Raw genomic sequence first — 18,177 nt, forward strand, 5'->3', positions numbered from 1 at the left:
TGTCTGCTTGTGAGATGGAAGCTGAGAGGAAGCCACAGATGTGTTAGATATAATCACACATAGTTCTGCAGTGAAATCAGGAGAGCAGCGAACAGCCATCACACGTCATACTGGTAACTCCCCCTCTTATTATAAATAAGCTCTGGAGGCAGATTCTCAGGGAGATCAGTGTCCGGCCCATAGATCTTAACAGCTCATTTACATGTAAGAAAAACGTGGATTTCTCTGGAATAAGACATCAGATCGCAGATATCAAAATATCATTATGTTCAGATTCTGCTGACCCACATGCCCATATAGACGGCTTAGGAGGGTTTGGCCTACCAACAGGTTGCCTTTAAACAAGTTGTTCAGGATATAACTTCTTTTTGTAAAGGCAACGAATGTTCTAACATGGAATAAACAAATAAAAAAAATTATAAAATGGAAGGGAAAACTGAATTACAATGTATGTGTTCTGTTTCATCCATTTTATATGGATCCTGATAGACTTGGAAGGCCGAGAACATATGAGAATATGACCTGCTCCGAGTCTCACAGATCCATTTTAAAAGTTGTTGTGTGTATGGATCAGTGAAAGTCTATTGGTCAGCACTAGGAGGTGTCACATGGATATGTGAACGCAGCCCAAGGCCGGCTTCACATTTGCGGATGTCAGAGCTGCGGAAGGCTGCGTAGTTCCTCTATGAAGCTCCGCCCACTGCCGCACCTCTTCCTTCAGCTCCGCCTATCATTAACATTGGGTACGCAGGCCGTGCGGATGTATGCGGATGCCTCCGCATGCGTTGTTTTGACGCTGCGTCGACCTGCATCGAACGCAGCACGTTGCATTTTGTTGCAGTCGCCGCATCGTCAAAACGACGCATGCGGAGACATCTGCATGGCCTACGTACCCATTGTTAAAGATAGGGTACGCAGGATGCATGCTGACATAGGCGGAGCTGAAGGAAGAGGTGTGGCAGTGGGCGGAGCTTCACGGAGGAACTACGCAGCCCTCCACAGCTCTGCCGAACGCTAGTGTGAAACCAGCCTAAGACAACTTGGGAATAAAAACCTAGATAAGTCGGGTAAGACATTGTTCCTTTATTTAAAAAAAACATAGTGCTTTCATACAGTATTGTAATGGACATTTCCACATGAAGTTTAACATTGCTGTTCTTCTGATTTAATGTAAAATAAATAAAATGTCATGTAAAAAAAAAAGTATGGGACATTTTGAGGAAATTAGTGAAAAATAGAATTTGTCTGTTAGAGCAATATCATGTGAATAGTTTTCATTAGATTTATTATGTTTATTTTTGTTTGTTTTTGTAGTACTTACTGAAATATTTTTCTGTAACTTTTATAGAAAACTGAAACAAAATAAAAATGCAACATAATCATCATGGTCCGGTTCATCAAGACTATCATCTTGAGTGATGAGCGAGCGCGCTCGAATAAGGTGTTATCTGAGCATGCCCTTGTGCTAACCGAGTGACTTCGGCGTGCTTGAAAAACATGAGTCCCCGCGGCTGTTCGACACATTCAGGGATTGCCTAACAAACAATCCATGTATTCAGACTGTATTCATCCCAGTAGTCTCAGGCTTTCAGTCACAGAGGCGCAGCGTCAGTCACTGCTCAGCATATAGTGAGCGGCGGCTATAACCTTGCTTGGCCGTGACTGACAGCTGGCTCAGCAGTGCATCAGTACAGAGCCAGCTGTCAGTCAGTACCGGGGAGTGGTTACAGCTGCTGCTGACTGTATTGAGTTGTGACTGAAGCTGCACCTCTATGACTGAAAGCCTGAGGCTACCAGGAGGAATAAAGTTTATTTCTTCCCGGTAGCCAGGCTCTCAGTGCAGCCGCTCCACAGCTTTTGAATGCTATAAACCTGCAGATTAACCCCATATCTGTACGTGAATAGCATTTTGGGACATGACAGGTTCTCCTTAATCTCTAACCAGAGTTTACTGCATAAAAGAAAACGTATCACACATACATATGTCTATATCACATTTATATCATATGCATATCAACAGCTGTATAAAAAAAGTTTATAATAATACAAAAAATATGGCACATGGACGCCTTTTAGATTCTCCAGGATTGTCACAGTGAGGTGCAGACATTCGAGATGTGTCTAAACCGAAAACAGAGTGTCAAGATTCAAAGTTTAATTCCACTGCAAACTTTTCACTGTAGAGTTTTCCTGATTTCTCTTTGTGAGGATTGTCCAATTCATTTTTAGAAAGGTAAAGCCTAAAAACAACAACAGCAGCATTAAGTGCAAAGACAAAAAACAACAACAGCATTAAGTGCAAAGACAAAAAACAACAACAGCATTAAGTACAAAGACAAAATACAACAACAACAGCATTAAGTGCAAAGACAAAAAAACAACAACAGCACAGCATTAAGTACAAAGACAAAAAACAACAACAGCATTAAGTGCGAAGACAAAAAACAGCAACAGCATTAAGTACAAAGACAAAAAACAACAACAGCACAGCATTAAGTGTAAAGACAAAAAATAACAAGAACAACAACATTAAGTGCAAAGACAAAAAACAACAACAGCATTAAGTGCAAAGACAATAAACAACAACAGCACAGCATTAAGTGCAAAGACAAAAAACAACAACAACAGCATTAAGTGCAAAGACAAAAAACAACAACAGCACAGTATTAGGTGCAAAGACAAAAAAACAACAGCACAGCATTATGTGCAAAGACGAAAAAATAACAACCACAGCATTAAGTGCAAAGATAAAAAACCACAACAGCACAGCATTAGGTGCAAAGACAAAAAACAACAGCACAGCATTAAGTACAAAGACAAAAAACAACAACAGCATTAAGTGCGAAGACAAAAAACAACAACAGCATTAAGTACAAAGACAAAAAACAACAACAGCACAGCATTAAGTGTAAAGACAAAAAATAACAAGAACAACAACATTAAGTGCAAAGACAAAAAACAACAACAGCATTAAGTGCAAAGACAAAAAAACAACAACAGCATTAAGTACAAAGACAAAATACAACAACAACAGCATTAAGTACAAAGACAAAAAACAACAACAGCATTAAGTACAAAGACAAAAAACAACAACAGCACAGCATTAAGTGTAAAGACAAAAAATAACAAGAACAACATCATTAAGTGCAAAGACAAAAAAACAACAACAGCATTAAGTGCAAAGACAAAAAACAACAACAGCACAGCATTAAGTGCAAAAACAAAAAACAACAACAACAGCATTAAGTGCAAAGACAAAAAACAACAACAGCACAGCATTAGGTGCAAAGACAAAAAAACAACAGCACAGCATTATGTGCAAAGACGAAAAAATAACAACAACAGCATTAAGTGCAAAGATAAAAAACCACAACAGCACAGCATTAGGTGCAAAGACAAAAAACAACAGCACAACATTAAGTGCCAAGAAAAAAAACAACAACAGCACAGCATTAGGTGCAAAGACAAAAAACAGCACAGCATTATGTGCAAAGATAAAAAAAACAACAACAGCACAGCATTAAGTGCAAAGACAAAGTCAAAATAACTTCTACTTGAAAGCATAATAGCATTTTGACATGCAGCTGTGAGTGTAGTACCGCGTTCACACAGAATGGAGAAGGTTTAGTACAACAAGAATAATAGGGGATCTTTCACCGTGAATTTCTTACCTGTTATTTTCTATGAATGACGTATTGAACCAGAAGTAAAATGGGCAGTCGTCATAGCCTTTCGGTAGACCCTAAAAAAGGGAGCATGGAGGTATAAAAATGCAGGAATTAACATGTCATCTTAGGGGTTAAATGGCCAGCACCAGAGATTTTCTTCAATGCCAGCTGTTACAGTGGAAAGCACAGCTGATGTGTGATCACAGCCAGTGTTGGGCAGGGCTGCCCAGGGCCCACCTGTAACATTGGCTCTGGGGGGGCACTTCTCAGCTACATGCAGACATTACATTGCCCTCATTCACTGATTTACCTCTGCCTTGTGTGTACAGAGGAAAACAAGTCTTTTTTGCCAACTATGCTCATGTAGGTGGAGTGGGGTGCCAACTCCTGCACAGTTGCCCACTCTGGGGGATTCATTTGTTCCCCTCTGCGCCAGACTGATGACAGGTGATAGTGAGAATATAGGACCTGTGCCCACCTGGAAACAGTTACAGATCTCCATTGAACTCTATAAGCACCAACTGTCATCTATTTCAGTAATGGGAAAACCTTTTCACTCTTCACTGAAGACAGAATTTACCCAGGAACTGAGAATCTTAAAAAAGAATGATCAGTCAAGGAGTTCAAACAAGCTGATTTCTCTAATGATGCGTTCTATTGATTTATGAAAACTAAATTAAAATGACAATTACTCTTTAACCATTTGTAAAATATATTATTAAATTGATGAAATCTCATAGGACAAGATTTCACATTGGTGTTAACCACCTTTAAATTGTAGATAGAAGTTCAAAAAAGAAAAGGAATGTGTAATTAAAATGTAACATTTATTCCATCTACGGTAAGTATAAAGGTTGTCACGTGGTTTGAAGCAGGCTAGCGGCTCTTGCTCTGTATTCCTGCACTATGCTCAATTACCCTATGTCAGTCAAATCTAGCTTTCCTACATAATCACTGATACTGTGACATGTAACCCTGATGCGCGTTTCGCCAGTATACAGGCTTTTTCTAAGAGCCTATAGGCACAAGTGATCATTCCACCAAAATCGCTGTGTCTACATACATACATGAATTTAGTTACTAGTAACACCAATTAGTATCAGTGTTTACCCTATTGTCATAAGATTTTGCATGTCACCTAATATGGGAATAATCTGACTAATAATTTAAAGGGACAATAGTCAAGAATCCCCATTAATTTAAGTTAATTTTTCCACAATTATCACTAATCAGGAACTAGTGGGTCACATTTTAACATCAGTTGGGGACCTGATGTACTTTCGCACTGGACTTTTAAACTTATATGGAATAAAAGTTACATTTTAATTACACATTCTTTTTCTTTTTTTGAATTTATATCATTTGGAAAATATAACATTTCCTTTTATCGTCAAATCTTGTCCAACAACTTTGCTTTACACGTGAAATGGTTTTCATAAGTCAAGCCAAAAATATGTTGTCAGATTTGTTTTGTGCGTGTAAGGCCAACACATTCAGTCTTGTTTTGTATTCACTTTTTTGTCCTTTTCGTCCCAAAAGTCAAAGTAAAAAACCCAACAAACCCAACTCCCATCACAATATGTAGGTGTTGGCATTTACGATACGTAAAAATAATATCTCTTATAATAAGTATGTTTGGGAACCCGTCTAAATATATAAATGAGTGTGAGTGTAATGATGGTGGAATAATGTGCTGCGGGTCAGTCCAATGTGATAATACCAGATATACAGCATATTCAGCATATACTCACAGCGGGTCAGTCCTATGTAATAATACCAGATATACAGCATATATAGCATACAGTAGGGGAAATAAGTATTTGATCCCAAAATTCCTCCTGACATGTGCGCAAACCTCATCATCAACTACAAAATAATTCTAACTGCTGTGCTTGCCAACAAGGGTATTACCACCAAGTATTAAGTCTTGTTTGCAAGAGGGATCAAATACTTATTTCTCACTGCAAAATGCAAATTTATATAATTTATACAGATTTTCTGGATTTTCTTTTTGATATTCGATCTCTCAATGTTAAAAATTAACCTATTCTTAAAAATTTGTCAGTGGGCAAACTTACAAAATCAGCAAGGGATCAAATACTTATTTCCCCCACTGTACACTCACAGTGGGTCAGTCCAATGTAATAATACTGGATATACAGTGTATACTCACAGCACTAGATTCAAATCTGACTTTGATGTCTCCGGAGATGTAGGGCCCCTCTTCCAAGCTGATGATCACGGAGTTATTTCCAGCATCAAAAAATAACTGATCATAGAAGAAACATCTTACTTAGTCATCATTGCTCTGTACAATAGATGCATTTTAACATACAGTGCCTTGCAAAAGTATTCGGCCCACTGGAACTTTTCAACCTTTTCCCACATATCATGCTTCAAACATAAAGAGACCAGATGTAAATTTTTGGTGAAGAATCAACAACTGGGACACAATTGTGAAGCTGAACGAAATTTATTGGTTATTTTAAATTTTTGTGGAAATTCAAAAACTGAAAAGTGGGGCGTGCAATATTATTCGGCCCCTTTAACTTAATACTTTGTTGCGACACCTTTTGCTGCGATTACAGCTGCAAGTTGCTTGGGGTATGTCTCTATCAGTTTTGTACATCGGGAGACTAAAATTCTTGCACATTCTTCCTTAGCAAACAGCTCGAGCTCAGTGAGGTTTGATGGAGATCGTTTGTGAGCAGCCGTTTTCAGCTCTTTCCACAGATTCTCGATTGGATTCAGGTCTGGACTTTGACTTGGCCATTCTAACACCTGGATACGTTTATTTGTGAACCATTCCATTGTAGATTTTGCTTTATGTTTGGGATCATTGTCTTGTTGGAAGACAAATCTCAGTCCCAGTCTCAGGTCTTTTGCAGACTCCAACAGGTTTTCTTCAAGAATGGTCCTGTATTTGGCTCCATCCATCTTCCCATCAATTTTAACCATCTTCCGTGTCCTTGCTGAAGAAAAGCAGGCCAACCCATGATGCTGCCACCACCATGTTTGACAGTGGGGATGGTGCGTTCAGGGTGATGAGCTGTGTTGCCTTAACGATAAATATATCATTTAGCATTGTTGCCAAAAAGTTCGATTTTGATTTCATCTGACCCGAGCACCTTCTTCCACATGTTAGGTGTGTCTCCCAGGTGGCTTGTTGAAAACTTTAAATAACACTTTTTATGGATATCTTTGAGAAATGGCTTTCTTCCTGCCATTCTTCCATAAAGGCCAGATTTGTGCAGTGTACAACTGATTATTGTCCTATGGACAGACTGTCTCACCTCAGCTGTAGATCTCTGCAGTTCATCCAGAGTGATCATGGGCCTCTTGGCTGCGTCTCTGATCAGTCTTCTCCGTGTTTGAGATGAAAGTTTAGAGGGACGGCCGGGTCTTGGTAGATTTGCAGTGGTATGATACTCCTTCCATTTCAATATGATCGCTTGCACAGTTCTCCTTGGGATCTTTAAAGTTTTGAAAATAATTTTGAATCCAAATCCGGCTTTAAACTTCTCCACAACAGTATCACGGACCTGCCTGTTGTGTTCCTTGGTCTTCATGATGCTCTCTGTGCTTCAACCAGAACCCTGAGACTGTCACAGAGCAGGTGCATTTATACGGAGACTTGATTACACACAGGTGGATTATATTTATCATCATTAGTCATTTCAGACAACATTGAATCATTCAGAGATCCACAATGAACTTCTGGAGTGAGTTTGCTGCACTGAAAGTAAAGGGGCCGAATAATATTGCACCCCCCACTTTTCAGTTTTGGAATTTCTACAAAAATTTAAAATAACCAATAAATTTTGTTCAACCTCACAATTGTGTTCCACTTGTTGATTCTTCACTAAAAATTTACATTTGGTATCTTTATGTTTGAAGCATGATATGTGGGAAAAGGTTGAAAAGTTCCAGGGGATCGAATACTTTCACATGGCACTGTAGAAAAGAAATAGATAAAAAGAGCACCACGAGAGATAAAGGATTAGCGTGATAGCCAATGTGCAGCACGTAACAACTGGCCAAAAGGAGACTAAAGGCAACATACACTGTAGATAAAGTAAAAAGGACCACGCTTTATACAAGAGCTGAATACAAAAGTTATGTCCGAGCTTCCAAAGATAACCAGTGTGGGGATCGTTACCCTGGGGTCCGGTCATAATTGTCATTTCATAGCCTGTTTACACAGGCTCACAGAGCCATCTATACTAGAAGGCTCAGTGCTCATAGGCTGCCACTGTTCTCTGCTGTACGAGCCATGTTTACACGGGATGGTGCACCGCGTTGTGGGGAAAAAAAAAACATTTCACCTGATGAACAAACGCTTTGCTCGTTCATCAGGTGGATAACAGCCTTTTTACACTGGAGGGTTATTATGAACTTACACTCGTTCACGATATTCTTTCAGTGTAAATGCAGCTTAAAGGGAATCTGTCAGCAGGTTTTTGCAATGAAATCTGAAAGCAGCCTGATGTAGGGGCAGAGAAAATTTTTTCAGCAGTTTGTCACTTTCTGGGCTGCTTGGTGCAGTTTTGATAAAATCCCTGTTTTCTCCACTTTAGATGTAGCAGTGCTATGACTGCTGACCTCTGTATAACCCCGCCCACACCACTGATTAGTAGCTTCCTGTGTACACTGTGCATTGTCGGCAAGCTGCCAATCAGTGGAAGGAGTGGGGTTACACACATTATCTGGACTGGCTTGTAGGAGACCTAGTTTGGCAGTGATAAACTCCTGCTGATAAAACACTGATTGTATTGAAACTGTAGAACATAGCCCAGCAAGTGACAAATTGCTAAAATTAGGTTCTCTGCCCCTACATTATGCTGCTCTCAGATTCCAATGCAAAAACCTGCTCACAAATTCTCTTTTGAGCTGCATGTACATCAAACGATTAAGGCCTTTTTCACATTTCAGTTTTTTGACGTCAGAATTTAAAAAACGTATCCGTTTCCGTTTGAGAAGAAATGGATGTACCGGATCCGTTGTATGGTCGGATCCGCTGCAGCCGTCAAAGCAATGAAATTTAAAGGAACCGCGGTCTGGAAAAGCAGGAGAGAGAGAGAGGGGGGGTGGAGAGAGGGAGAGAGAGAGAGGGAGGGAGAGAGAAAGAGAGAGATTGTACGCCGCTTCCAGAGGGTTAAAATGCTTGGCAGAGAAAACCTTCCGGGCATGCGTGCTTTAAAATAGCGGTCCTGACCCCGCCCACACCTGATTGCCAACCTCCTGTGTAAACTGTGCATTGTCAGGGAGCTGCCAATCAGTAGTGGTGGTGGGGCTACACAGATTAGCCTCACTGTCTTGTAGTGATAATCTCCTGCTGATAAAACACTGATTGTATTGAAAATACAATAAAGCTTGATACTTTTTACTTAATGTGCAGCCAGTATCTGTATGTTCCATATAGGCTTTTTTTGGTCACATAGTCAAATAGATACATAATGACAGCACTCCTTCCTAACTCCCAACACTCCTTTTCACCCTATAGTACAACTCTGCTCTTGGCCCTCTCAGCTCTCCAGGATATGGTCTTTTAGTACTCATAGCCCTGCCATCTTTTTGCAGCTCTCCACCCTATGGCCCATCACTGCTCTCCACCCTTTGGCCCATCACTGCTCTCCACCCTATGGCCCATCACTGCTCTCCACCCTATGGCTCCATCACTGCTCTCCACCCTATGGCTCCATCACTGCTCTCCAGCCTATGGCTCATCACTGCTCTCCACCATATGGTTCCATCACTGCTCTCCACCCTATGGCCCATCACTGCTCTCCAGCCTATGGCTCATCACTGATCTCCACCCTAAGGCCCATCACTGCTCTCCCCCTATGGCCCATCACTGCTCTCCAGCCTATGGCCCATCATTGCTCTCCAGCCTATGGCCCATCACTGCTCTTCACCCTATGGTTCCATCACTGCTCTCCACCCTATGGCCCATCACTGCTCTCCACCCTATGGCCCATCACTGCTCTCCAGCCTATGACCCATCACTGCTCTCCACCCTATGGCCCATCACTGCTCTCCAGCCTATGACCCATCACTGCTCTCCACCCTATGGCCCATCACTGCTCTCCACCCTATGGCCCATCACTGCTCTCCAGCCTATGGCCCATCACTGCTCTCCAGCCTATGGCTCCATCACTGCTCTTAATCCTACCATTGCTGCTCCCCACAATCCTATTTAATACTGTTCTGGTCATACACACCTTGCAGTTGTCTTGAGTCTCACAAACGCACTGGAATACCAATTCCTTCTTAACAATTATCTGGACCTTTATGTCACTCCCATTGTTTTTTCCTATTCCTATAATATAAATAAGTGATTGAAGCACAGGTCAGACATGCAGCACCATAAAGTCTAACATCGGATAAAAACACAAATAATTAATATTTCAGAATATATGAATGAAGCTGTTACAAAACTGATATTGAAACATGACAAAGAGGTCGAACACTTGCTGTCGACTGCCTGTCGTCAAGTGTAATCCGTCTCCAGCAGAGGCCCTGAAATGTTTTACAGGAAGGTGGAATTGGTGTTTGCCTTTCTCCTGTAGGTCAAACTGTACATTGGCATAACAGAAAGGCAAGCTTAAAGTTTGGGGTAGGCAAGTCATTAGACAATAGCATGAGCAATGCATGCTAAGAAGGGGGGGGCAACTTAGTTCCTGCACCCATTGTGCTGGTAGAATGCTGATGAAGAGCAACCACTTACTTCAAAAGTGCATGACAAGCTACAGTGTATATGGCTCATGACAGTATATTGACATATTAAACTGATGTGTGCAGCAAAGCAATTACAAATTGTTATCCCCTTTCTCTTATTCCTTAGTTACTGAGAAATCAGTATTTAAATTGATATGCAAATGAGGCTGAAGAGCTATGGTAGATCTGAACCCTTTGTAATTCCAAATCTATTCCTTCTGTTGCCTGATAGCCTGTATGCTGTGTGACTTTAGGCAAAGGAGCTTTCACTCTAATAGGAGGAGGCAACATTGGACGGTGAATAGAGCTGGAGTGACAGAGGCTTCAGACCTACAAATAATCCTTCATCCTCATTTGCATATGAAGCTAAACACTGTGTTCTCAGTAATGGAGGAACGGCCTGGCCATGTAGAGATATTGCTGGAAGAGCTACATGAGCATATAAATACGCTGGGAGTGAAATCCTGCTGACAGATTTCCTCAGCATTGAATTCAATACCTCCTATGTGATATTACACTCCCTTGTTTCAAAATATGGACAAATGAGCAACAGTTGGTTAATTTCTGTCACTTCCACCTATTCTGGTACTAATAGACATTAATAAAAGCAAACCAGACAATTTTAGCAGACCAGGCCGACCATCTGAGGGAGCTTCCTGACTCTCCACCAGATGTTGGAAGCAGAAGCTTTCTCTTTCCCAAGCCGAAGACTCGTGTAATTGGGAATGAGAGAGATTATTATCATTGAGACGACTGCTATTCTATGTGTATGCCCAGCTTTAGACCCCACGAATTAAGGGACAACCAACCCCTCTAACTATGGGCTGGTCATTACCGACTAACAGTCTAGATGTCATGTTGTCAACTTGTCACCAATTACCCGAGATTGAGCATACGGTAGTTACCGTCAATGGAGTGGATTCTAATACTTCGGATCCGGAGCAATTTCTCTGGTGGCATCTGTAAACTGTACTTGTTCTTCACAATTTCATAGTAACATACATATCGGCTCTGAAATATCACAGAGGAAGGACATGTCAGTTCTGGAAATTCAGGAGAACTGAAACTTTTCTACTTAAATATCTGGTGACCCAAACATGGAGTAGTATCATTGGGAACGAAGAACCCAGGAAGAAGTCTGAAGACTAGAAGGTGCACCACCCCTGTCGGCTGCATTAGTAATACTGCTCAGCTCAATTCCTTAATTTCTGTCTAATTTTTCATACAAGGGCTGAGCTATACCATGTATAGTCCATGTGTTGGTGTGGTGCGCTTTATTGAGAAATAAGCAGATTTAATTGTCTCATAGAGCGTCTTGAAAAGAAATTCGATGGCCTCCATTCATCATTGTCTTTGCCTTTTTTCTAGGGTAACAATGGTTCTAATCGTGACTTTTATGTTTTTTCGTTACTTGTTATTTAATTTGTGACCTTTTTTTTAAATTACGGTACCTTCCCTTAGTCTGTATTCTTTTTGCTTGACAATGTGGGTTCAGTTTTTCTAATCGAAATGCTTTAGCCTAATTTATGATTTACAACTTTTCAAAAGTTGCAAAATTTTTACTCAATTCTACTCGGGAACTTTAGTGGAGTGCAAAACATGTTTAATTTTATTCCTGTGCAGTTGAAAGCTAACAGTTTAAAGGATCATGCAATTTTTTTTCTCTAAAAAGGTGCTAAAAGGGTAAAACTAAAAAAAAATTGACCATCTTTGATTTTGCGCCAAAATTCATCCACTTCGTATGCCTTTTGGAATAATATGGTGCAAACAATGGCAACGAGTAACACAAGACATAAAAGGCAAGTCACTTAAATGAAATATGAAGATGATGAAACGGGGCCTTTATTTTTAAGATACAAATTATAAAGCTTCAGCTTTACACTAGTATTATCATCTAGACCACTGCTATAAAATGACTAATACTCAGAGACTCACCTGGGATGGTGTTTCTACACCTTGGAATTTAGTGCTGACAGATGTATCTGTCCTACGCTCTCCAAAATAATCCAGACTTTCCTAAAAAAAAAAAAAAACACAAGCTATGTCATCTAAGACACCGCCATGATATCAGAAATTATAAATATGACTTAAAGGGAACCTTACAGCTGATACATGCTGTCCAATCAATGTACGATTTCAGCCATATATGTTTAACTCAACATAGATCAATAGCTGCCGGGGTCCGAGCCGCACGGGAGAGTAGTCAGACAGGCTGCCTTGGATTGACAGGTTTCTACCTATATACGCAAGCAGGGAGAGACTGGTCACATAAAGAAGCAGGGAGAGACCAGTCACATACGCAAGCAGGGAGAGACCAGTCACATACGCAAGCAGGGAGAGACCTGTCACACACGCAAGCAGGGAGAGACCTGTCACACACGCAAGTAGGGAGAGACCTGTCACATACGCAATAGGGAGAGACCTGTCACTCAAGGGGAGTAGGCGGGGAGAAGCAGGGGGAGACCCGCCTGTCTGACTAGTCTCCTGTGCAGCTCGGTCCCTCGCAGCTACAGTATTAATCAGATTTAAATATATAGTCTATGTCTGAATTCATACAGCCAGCGCCTGAGACATGCTGCCTGTGAATCCGACACCATGTATCAGCTGTCAGGTTCCCTTTAATTCCTGGCAACTATAATATAAAGTGTTCATCCTATAGTCAGTAAATTACTGTAAGGTTGAATGTGTGATGATATCAGCAATTAGTTTAGCATTTGCAAAGTAAAGGCCCCGTCACACACAGCGATCTCGCTAGCGGGATCAGTGATTTTGTGACGCCAGCGAGATCGCTGTGTGTGATGGAGATCAGCGACCGGCCCCCCTGCCGGGTATCACTGATCGTGCACGATCGTCCAGGGCCATTTTTTGATTGTTGGTCTCCCGCTGGCCAGCGCACATCGCTGCGTGTGACAGTGAGAGACCAGCAATCAGCGACGCTGGACGCTGGTTTCCAATGTAAACATCGGGTATCTAAGAGCCGCGCGGCTCTTAGATACCCGCTGTTTACCTTTGGAAACCAGCTTGCTCGCTGGTCCTGATCGCTGGAGGGGCTGTCTATGTGACAGCTCACCAGCGATCAGCTAACAATGTCCCAGCGATCCCATCCACGTCAGATCGTAGGTGGGATCACTGGAACATCGCTATGTGTAACGGGGCCTTTAGGCCACATTCTGACGCCCGAATTTCATGTTTTATCCCTGTTGTCCACTAATAGAACACGTACCTATTATAATCAATAGAGCTGTTCATAAATCCATTCTATTTTGTGGACCAATTGGTCAGCTAAAAAGTCCATTTTCAATAACATTTATCCATACAAGTCTATTCGTCAGTGAAGAGTCTCGGACAGCAGGCATTCGTCATCTGTGTAAAATCCGTGTGCAGAACATTATAAGCTTTTGCAATAAATCATAGCTTTGTCTTTTATTTTCATATAAGATAATCACCAATGAAACACTGATGACAAAAACTGACACGTGGACCAAACACTGATGAAAATTGGATCAAAAACACTGATGAAAATCAAATATTTTTTGGCGTACCAGAAAAATCACTGATGTCTGAACCAGGTGAAAGCAATTATTTTGTGAGGGAGTAATTCCCAAATTAATTAGCATGAAGCCATATTCCATCCATTATATACGGTAATTAACACAATGGGCTCTCAGAATAATGTGGTGCTTGTTCACACTCGACATGGAGACTCTACACGTACCTTTGCACTCTCAAACTGGTCTGAGTCAACGAGATATGTACAAACCATAGTGCCAGTCCTACCTATAATGAAAAAAATACTATTAAAGTAATAATGAATACGGTATTTCCATCTATTCCATGACAGTTCCTGGACCTCCCAAGGTTCTACCGGACTGAACTTACACCACCATAGAACACTACTGTGTCGGTGAAGGAGATGTGCCAATGATCTCATTTTGACCAGCAATATATTTTTATATGTAGGCCTTATTTTTTATGGGATGCACGGTAGATCAGATCCTCAGATCTTATGACAATTTAACATTCCTTGCTGAGTACTCAGAGAACCAAGTACAGTGCTCAGCTATCTTTGTCCTACCATTAGACTTTGAATGGCATGATAGGGTGCACGATCAATGACCGCTCCAATCAAACTTCTCATTATTGTGCTTGTGCATTACAGGGAAGAAGGAGCTAAGGACCCCTTCTAGTCTTTTATCGGGGTCCCAGCCATCAAACATTTATCACTCGTCCTGTGGGTAGGTGATAAATGTTCATTAGGCCGGGATCATACTCTCGCACCTCAATATCCGGCACTCGGGACCAGAGTGTGCGGCTGCATAGAATTACGGCGGCATATTGAGGTGCGAGACTCGTGCAAGTTTCTCGCAAGTATGAATCCGGCCTTATGGGAATACTGCTTATGGGGATGAACAATGAGAAAGTATGGCAAGTGTAGACTCATTACTTAGAACATCCCTGATAATGTTACTTCTTACCTTTTCCTCCTTTGCAGTGAATGGCTATAACATTTTTTGGGTCTTCTGCCATCCAAGAACGTACGCTGGCTGTGAACTTTAACATGTCCCTAAATAACAAGAAAATAGTAATCACTATTACCGTAGTTAACTGACAGATTGTTCGGTATATCAAAAGCTATGTTCTCACATCGTAAAAATATCAGAAACCTAAACCTTACATCTTACTTGGTATTCACAAAGAAGATGGTTGTGTTGACGCGCAGTGAGGGTGGGTTATAGCAGCGGTGATCGGAGGGTAACAATGTACACGCACCTTTGTTAGCGGACTGTCACACCTTATCCTTCATCAGGTTTCAGTATGGAGGATTGGCGTGTGCTGGGATAAAGCAGTGCACTGGCCACATAAATCCATACATTGGGCAATTGGATTTATTTTTCATGAGATGCGGACATCTTTATCCTGACACCACCAATCCCCCCATACATGTGGCTGGGGATGTTTTAGCAGCATTGGATCTACACAAACCTATTTAGATGGTCTAGCATAGAACCTGCTATGTGTGAACATACCCTACAGGGGTGTAGGGTATAACCTTTATATGGTATATCAAATACTGTGTTTTATTTCCTCATCATGTTCTAGATCTCTGTTGGATGCCAGTAAATGGAATTGTCCTTGTGTTAGGCCTCACTCACACGTGTGTAATTAATTAGAATTTTGCAGTTGCAGGACATCAGAATTAGGCCACATTCACATGTTCAGTATTTGGTCAGTATTTTACATCAGTATTTGTTGCCAAAACAAAGTGGAACAATCAGAGAAAAAAGTATAATAGAAACCCGTCACCACTTCTGTCTTTTTCACCCACTCCTGGTTTTGGCTGAGAAATACTGATGTAAAATGCTGACCAAATACTGAACGTGTGAACCTGGCCTTAGGTCCGATGTCAATTTTTCCCAGACGTGTCACAGATCAAACTTTCCAATGCAGTTCAATTGGTTAACGAAAAAAGCTGTTCAGAGTGCTGTCCATTTTTTACTGTTTAATGGGCAGGAGAGGCTGGTAATTTTTTTATTTTTTTTATGCATAATGGACACACAGACTAAAAATAGGGAAAAATTTGATCCTGCACACTGATGAAAAATATTCTATTTTTTCTCAAATGTTAAAAAAGTGGAGTCTGAATGAGGCCAAATAAGCAGAAACAATGGGCACACAAAGTACATGAGAAAGTTGCTGGACAAGATAGTCGCTTTCATTTTCCATGAAGAGTAGATGTATAAAGACAGGCTCATTACACTTACACTAGAGACGGCACATTGTGATCGTCTATAAAGACTCGCTCCACTCTGTAATGGAAGAACTCTGGATCATAGCCCTTCTCACCTGTAAGAGAGATCTCGTCAACTAAAATCTACATATTACGCCTGAAATCTGACCACAGACATATCTCTTTATGTTCGTATTGTGTAAATGGCGACTACTTTCTCATAAAGCTGAACTAAAAAGTCATGATCGTTGCTGCCCTCCACCATCACACTTTCATGCCAATGCCTATTATCTACCAAGGACGACATTAATAATGGCTGGGGTGGATAGGACTGTGACGTGTGAATAGGAAGAATTTCTCTAAATGTTGGTGTTGTGTTATCTAATTATATGATTGCATCTACACTCAAACATCGCATCATTTCCTTAGCCGGTACTTACTGCATAAGTTGTAGATCTTGTAGTGATCTTTATGTTTGGAGTCCAAAAATCGCGCAACCTCCTGTGAAAAGGGAAAAAAAAATGATAAATTCTGATGTAAAATTTTAATTAGGTAATAATTACGACAAGAAAAATAAAAGACAAATTGTCTTAGGGTGGAAGGAAAGAAGACAATTTACCAGAAAAAATGGCATCAAAGAGGAAAGCAGAAAAATAGTAGATTTTCCTATAGGAGAAAAATAGACAGAGGATAGAGAATTGTATTATCTTTCCTATAATGCACATCCTTCTTATCACAGAAAAGGTAGACAATATCTCATCGATCACTGAGATCGCCCCTTATACATACTGAGAACTATAAATCCAATAAATACTTTATTTTCTGAGTGCATTAGCGAAAGACAAGTATTTTTACGCTGTTTTGGCTAATAGTAAAGTGTCCCAAGTCCGCGTAAAATGCTGTCGTTAGATAGAGCAGCTAGATAATAAGACAGATCGGCTGTGAGATGCCCATACACAAGAGATAGCTGTCAGCTGAATGAGCGTTCATCCAACATTTCCCCATAAACTTGGACGCTTGGCTTAATGGAACGTTCATGTGTTTTCAATAAGAATACCAGAGTAAGGGGCCCCATATACAACTGCTAGCTGTTGGCCAAACAATGGCATGGCCAATCATTCAGCCGGGAACCATCTTTCCTGACTCCCCCATACAGAGGAGCACTTGCTCTGTCAAGCGCTCCATGGTAGAGCCACTACCAAACTCCTTCTCTTCAAGAAGAAAAAGGATTGGCAATCCAAAATCAAACATGCTGGATCCTTATCTCCCCCATCATCGCCTGTCAGGGGAGAGTTGGAAGGCCTCGTACACGTTAGAGGGTTGGCTGATTTTAATCTAAGGCCGGGATCACACATACGAGAAACACGGCCGAGTCTCGCATGTTAATACCCGGCACTGCCGCTGGCACTGGGGAGCGGAACATGCGGCTGCATGTATTGCTATGTGGCCGCATGCTCCGATCCAAGTGCCGGCAGCGAGAGACTCGGCCGTGTTTCTCGCATATGTGATCCCAGCCTAATGTGTGCCCTTCATTTCACTGAAGACATGGCTTGGAAATACATTACTGTGAATTATTGGTTTCGATTTCGACCAATGTATTACTGAAGCATTACCTTTATAGGATTCCGATAAAAGGACTGTTTCCCAGATGATGGAAACGACATAGCAATTATCCTGTCTATAAAGATCAAAAAGGAAATGCACAATAATATTAATAAAATAGAGCACACAGATATGACATTATTGCTTATAGGGATGATTTGTCTTTCGGTTACTGGTTTATGCACTAGTGTCTCCAGTGGGCCAAATTTCCTATAGGAAGTCACTCACATTATAAACAGCACATTTTGCGCTCACCTAACAATTTATGGCACTTAAAAGGGTTGTCCGATCTTAAGCTACAAATCAGCGGTCACTCTCTGATACTGCAGACATGTAACTTCTCCCATTGTGCACAGTGCACGCTGTGAGGATTCTCCGGTGCCGGGAGCAGCGGTCATGTGACCACAAGTATGCAATATTCATACTTCCGGCCACATTTCGACTAGACTGTTTCCGGCCTCA

The 18,177-nt window shown here is 41.1% G+C and overlaps 1 protein-coding gene across 2 annotated transcripts in view; it reads right to left on the bottom strand.

Moving 5' to 3' along the window:
- Nucleotides 1–1,063: 1,063 nt before the first annotated feature.
- Nucleotides 1,064–18,177, bottom strand: part of LOC141096565 (phosphatidylinositol 3,4,5-trisphosphate 3-phosphatase TPTE2-like) — a 92,037-nt gene continuing 74,923 nt past the window's right edge. For both annotated transcript variants that reach the window (XM_073583284.1, XM_073583285.1), the window contains exons 9-19: nucleotides 17,727–17,791; nucleotides 16,554–16,614; nucleotides 16,148–16,229; nucleotides 14,861–14,949; nucleotides 14,101–14,162; nucleotides 12,321–12,401; nucleotides 11,291–11,396; nucleotides 9,890–9,987; nucleotides 5,842–5,937; nucleotides 3,672–3,742; nucleotides 1,064–2,240 (exon numbers count right to left, since the gene is read on the bottom strand). In XM_073583284.1, coding sequence (XP_073439385.1) covers nucleotides 2,141–2,240; nucleotides 3,672–3,742; nucleotides 5,842–5,937; nucleotides 9,890–9,987; nucleotides 11,291–11,396; nucleotides 12,321–12,401; nucleotides 14,101–14,162; nucleotides 14,861–14,949; nucleotides 16,148–16,229; nucleotides 16,554–16,614; nucleotides 17,727–17,791 — 911 coding nt within the window. In that variant the 3' untranslated portion in view covers nucleotides 1,064–2,140. The remainder of the gene's footprint in view (nucleotides 2,241–3,671; nucleotides 3,743–5,841; nucleotides 5,938–9,889; nucleotides 9,988–11,290; nucleotides 11,397–12,320; nucleotides 12,402–14,100; nucleotides 14,163–14,860; nucleotides 14,950–16,147; nucleotides 16,230–16,553; nucleotides 16,615–17,726; nucleotides 17,792–18,177) is intronic.

Source organism: Dendrobates tinctorius, unplaced genomic scaffold (assembly GCF_039654945.1).
Source record: "Dendrobates tinctorius isolate UK_male_01 unplaced genomic scaffold, ASM3965494v1 ptg000075l, whole genome shotgun sequence".
NCBI classification, from domain to species: domain Eukaryota; kingdom Metazoa; phylum Chordata; class Amphibia; order Anura; family Dendrobatidae; genus Dendrobates; species Dendrobates tinctorius.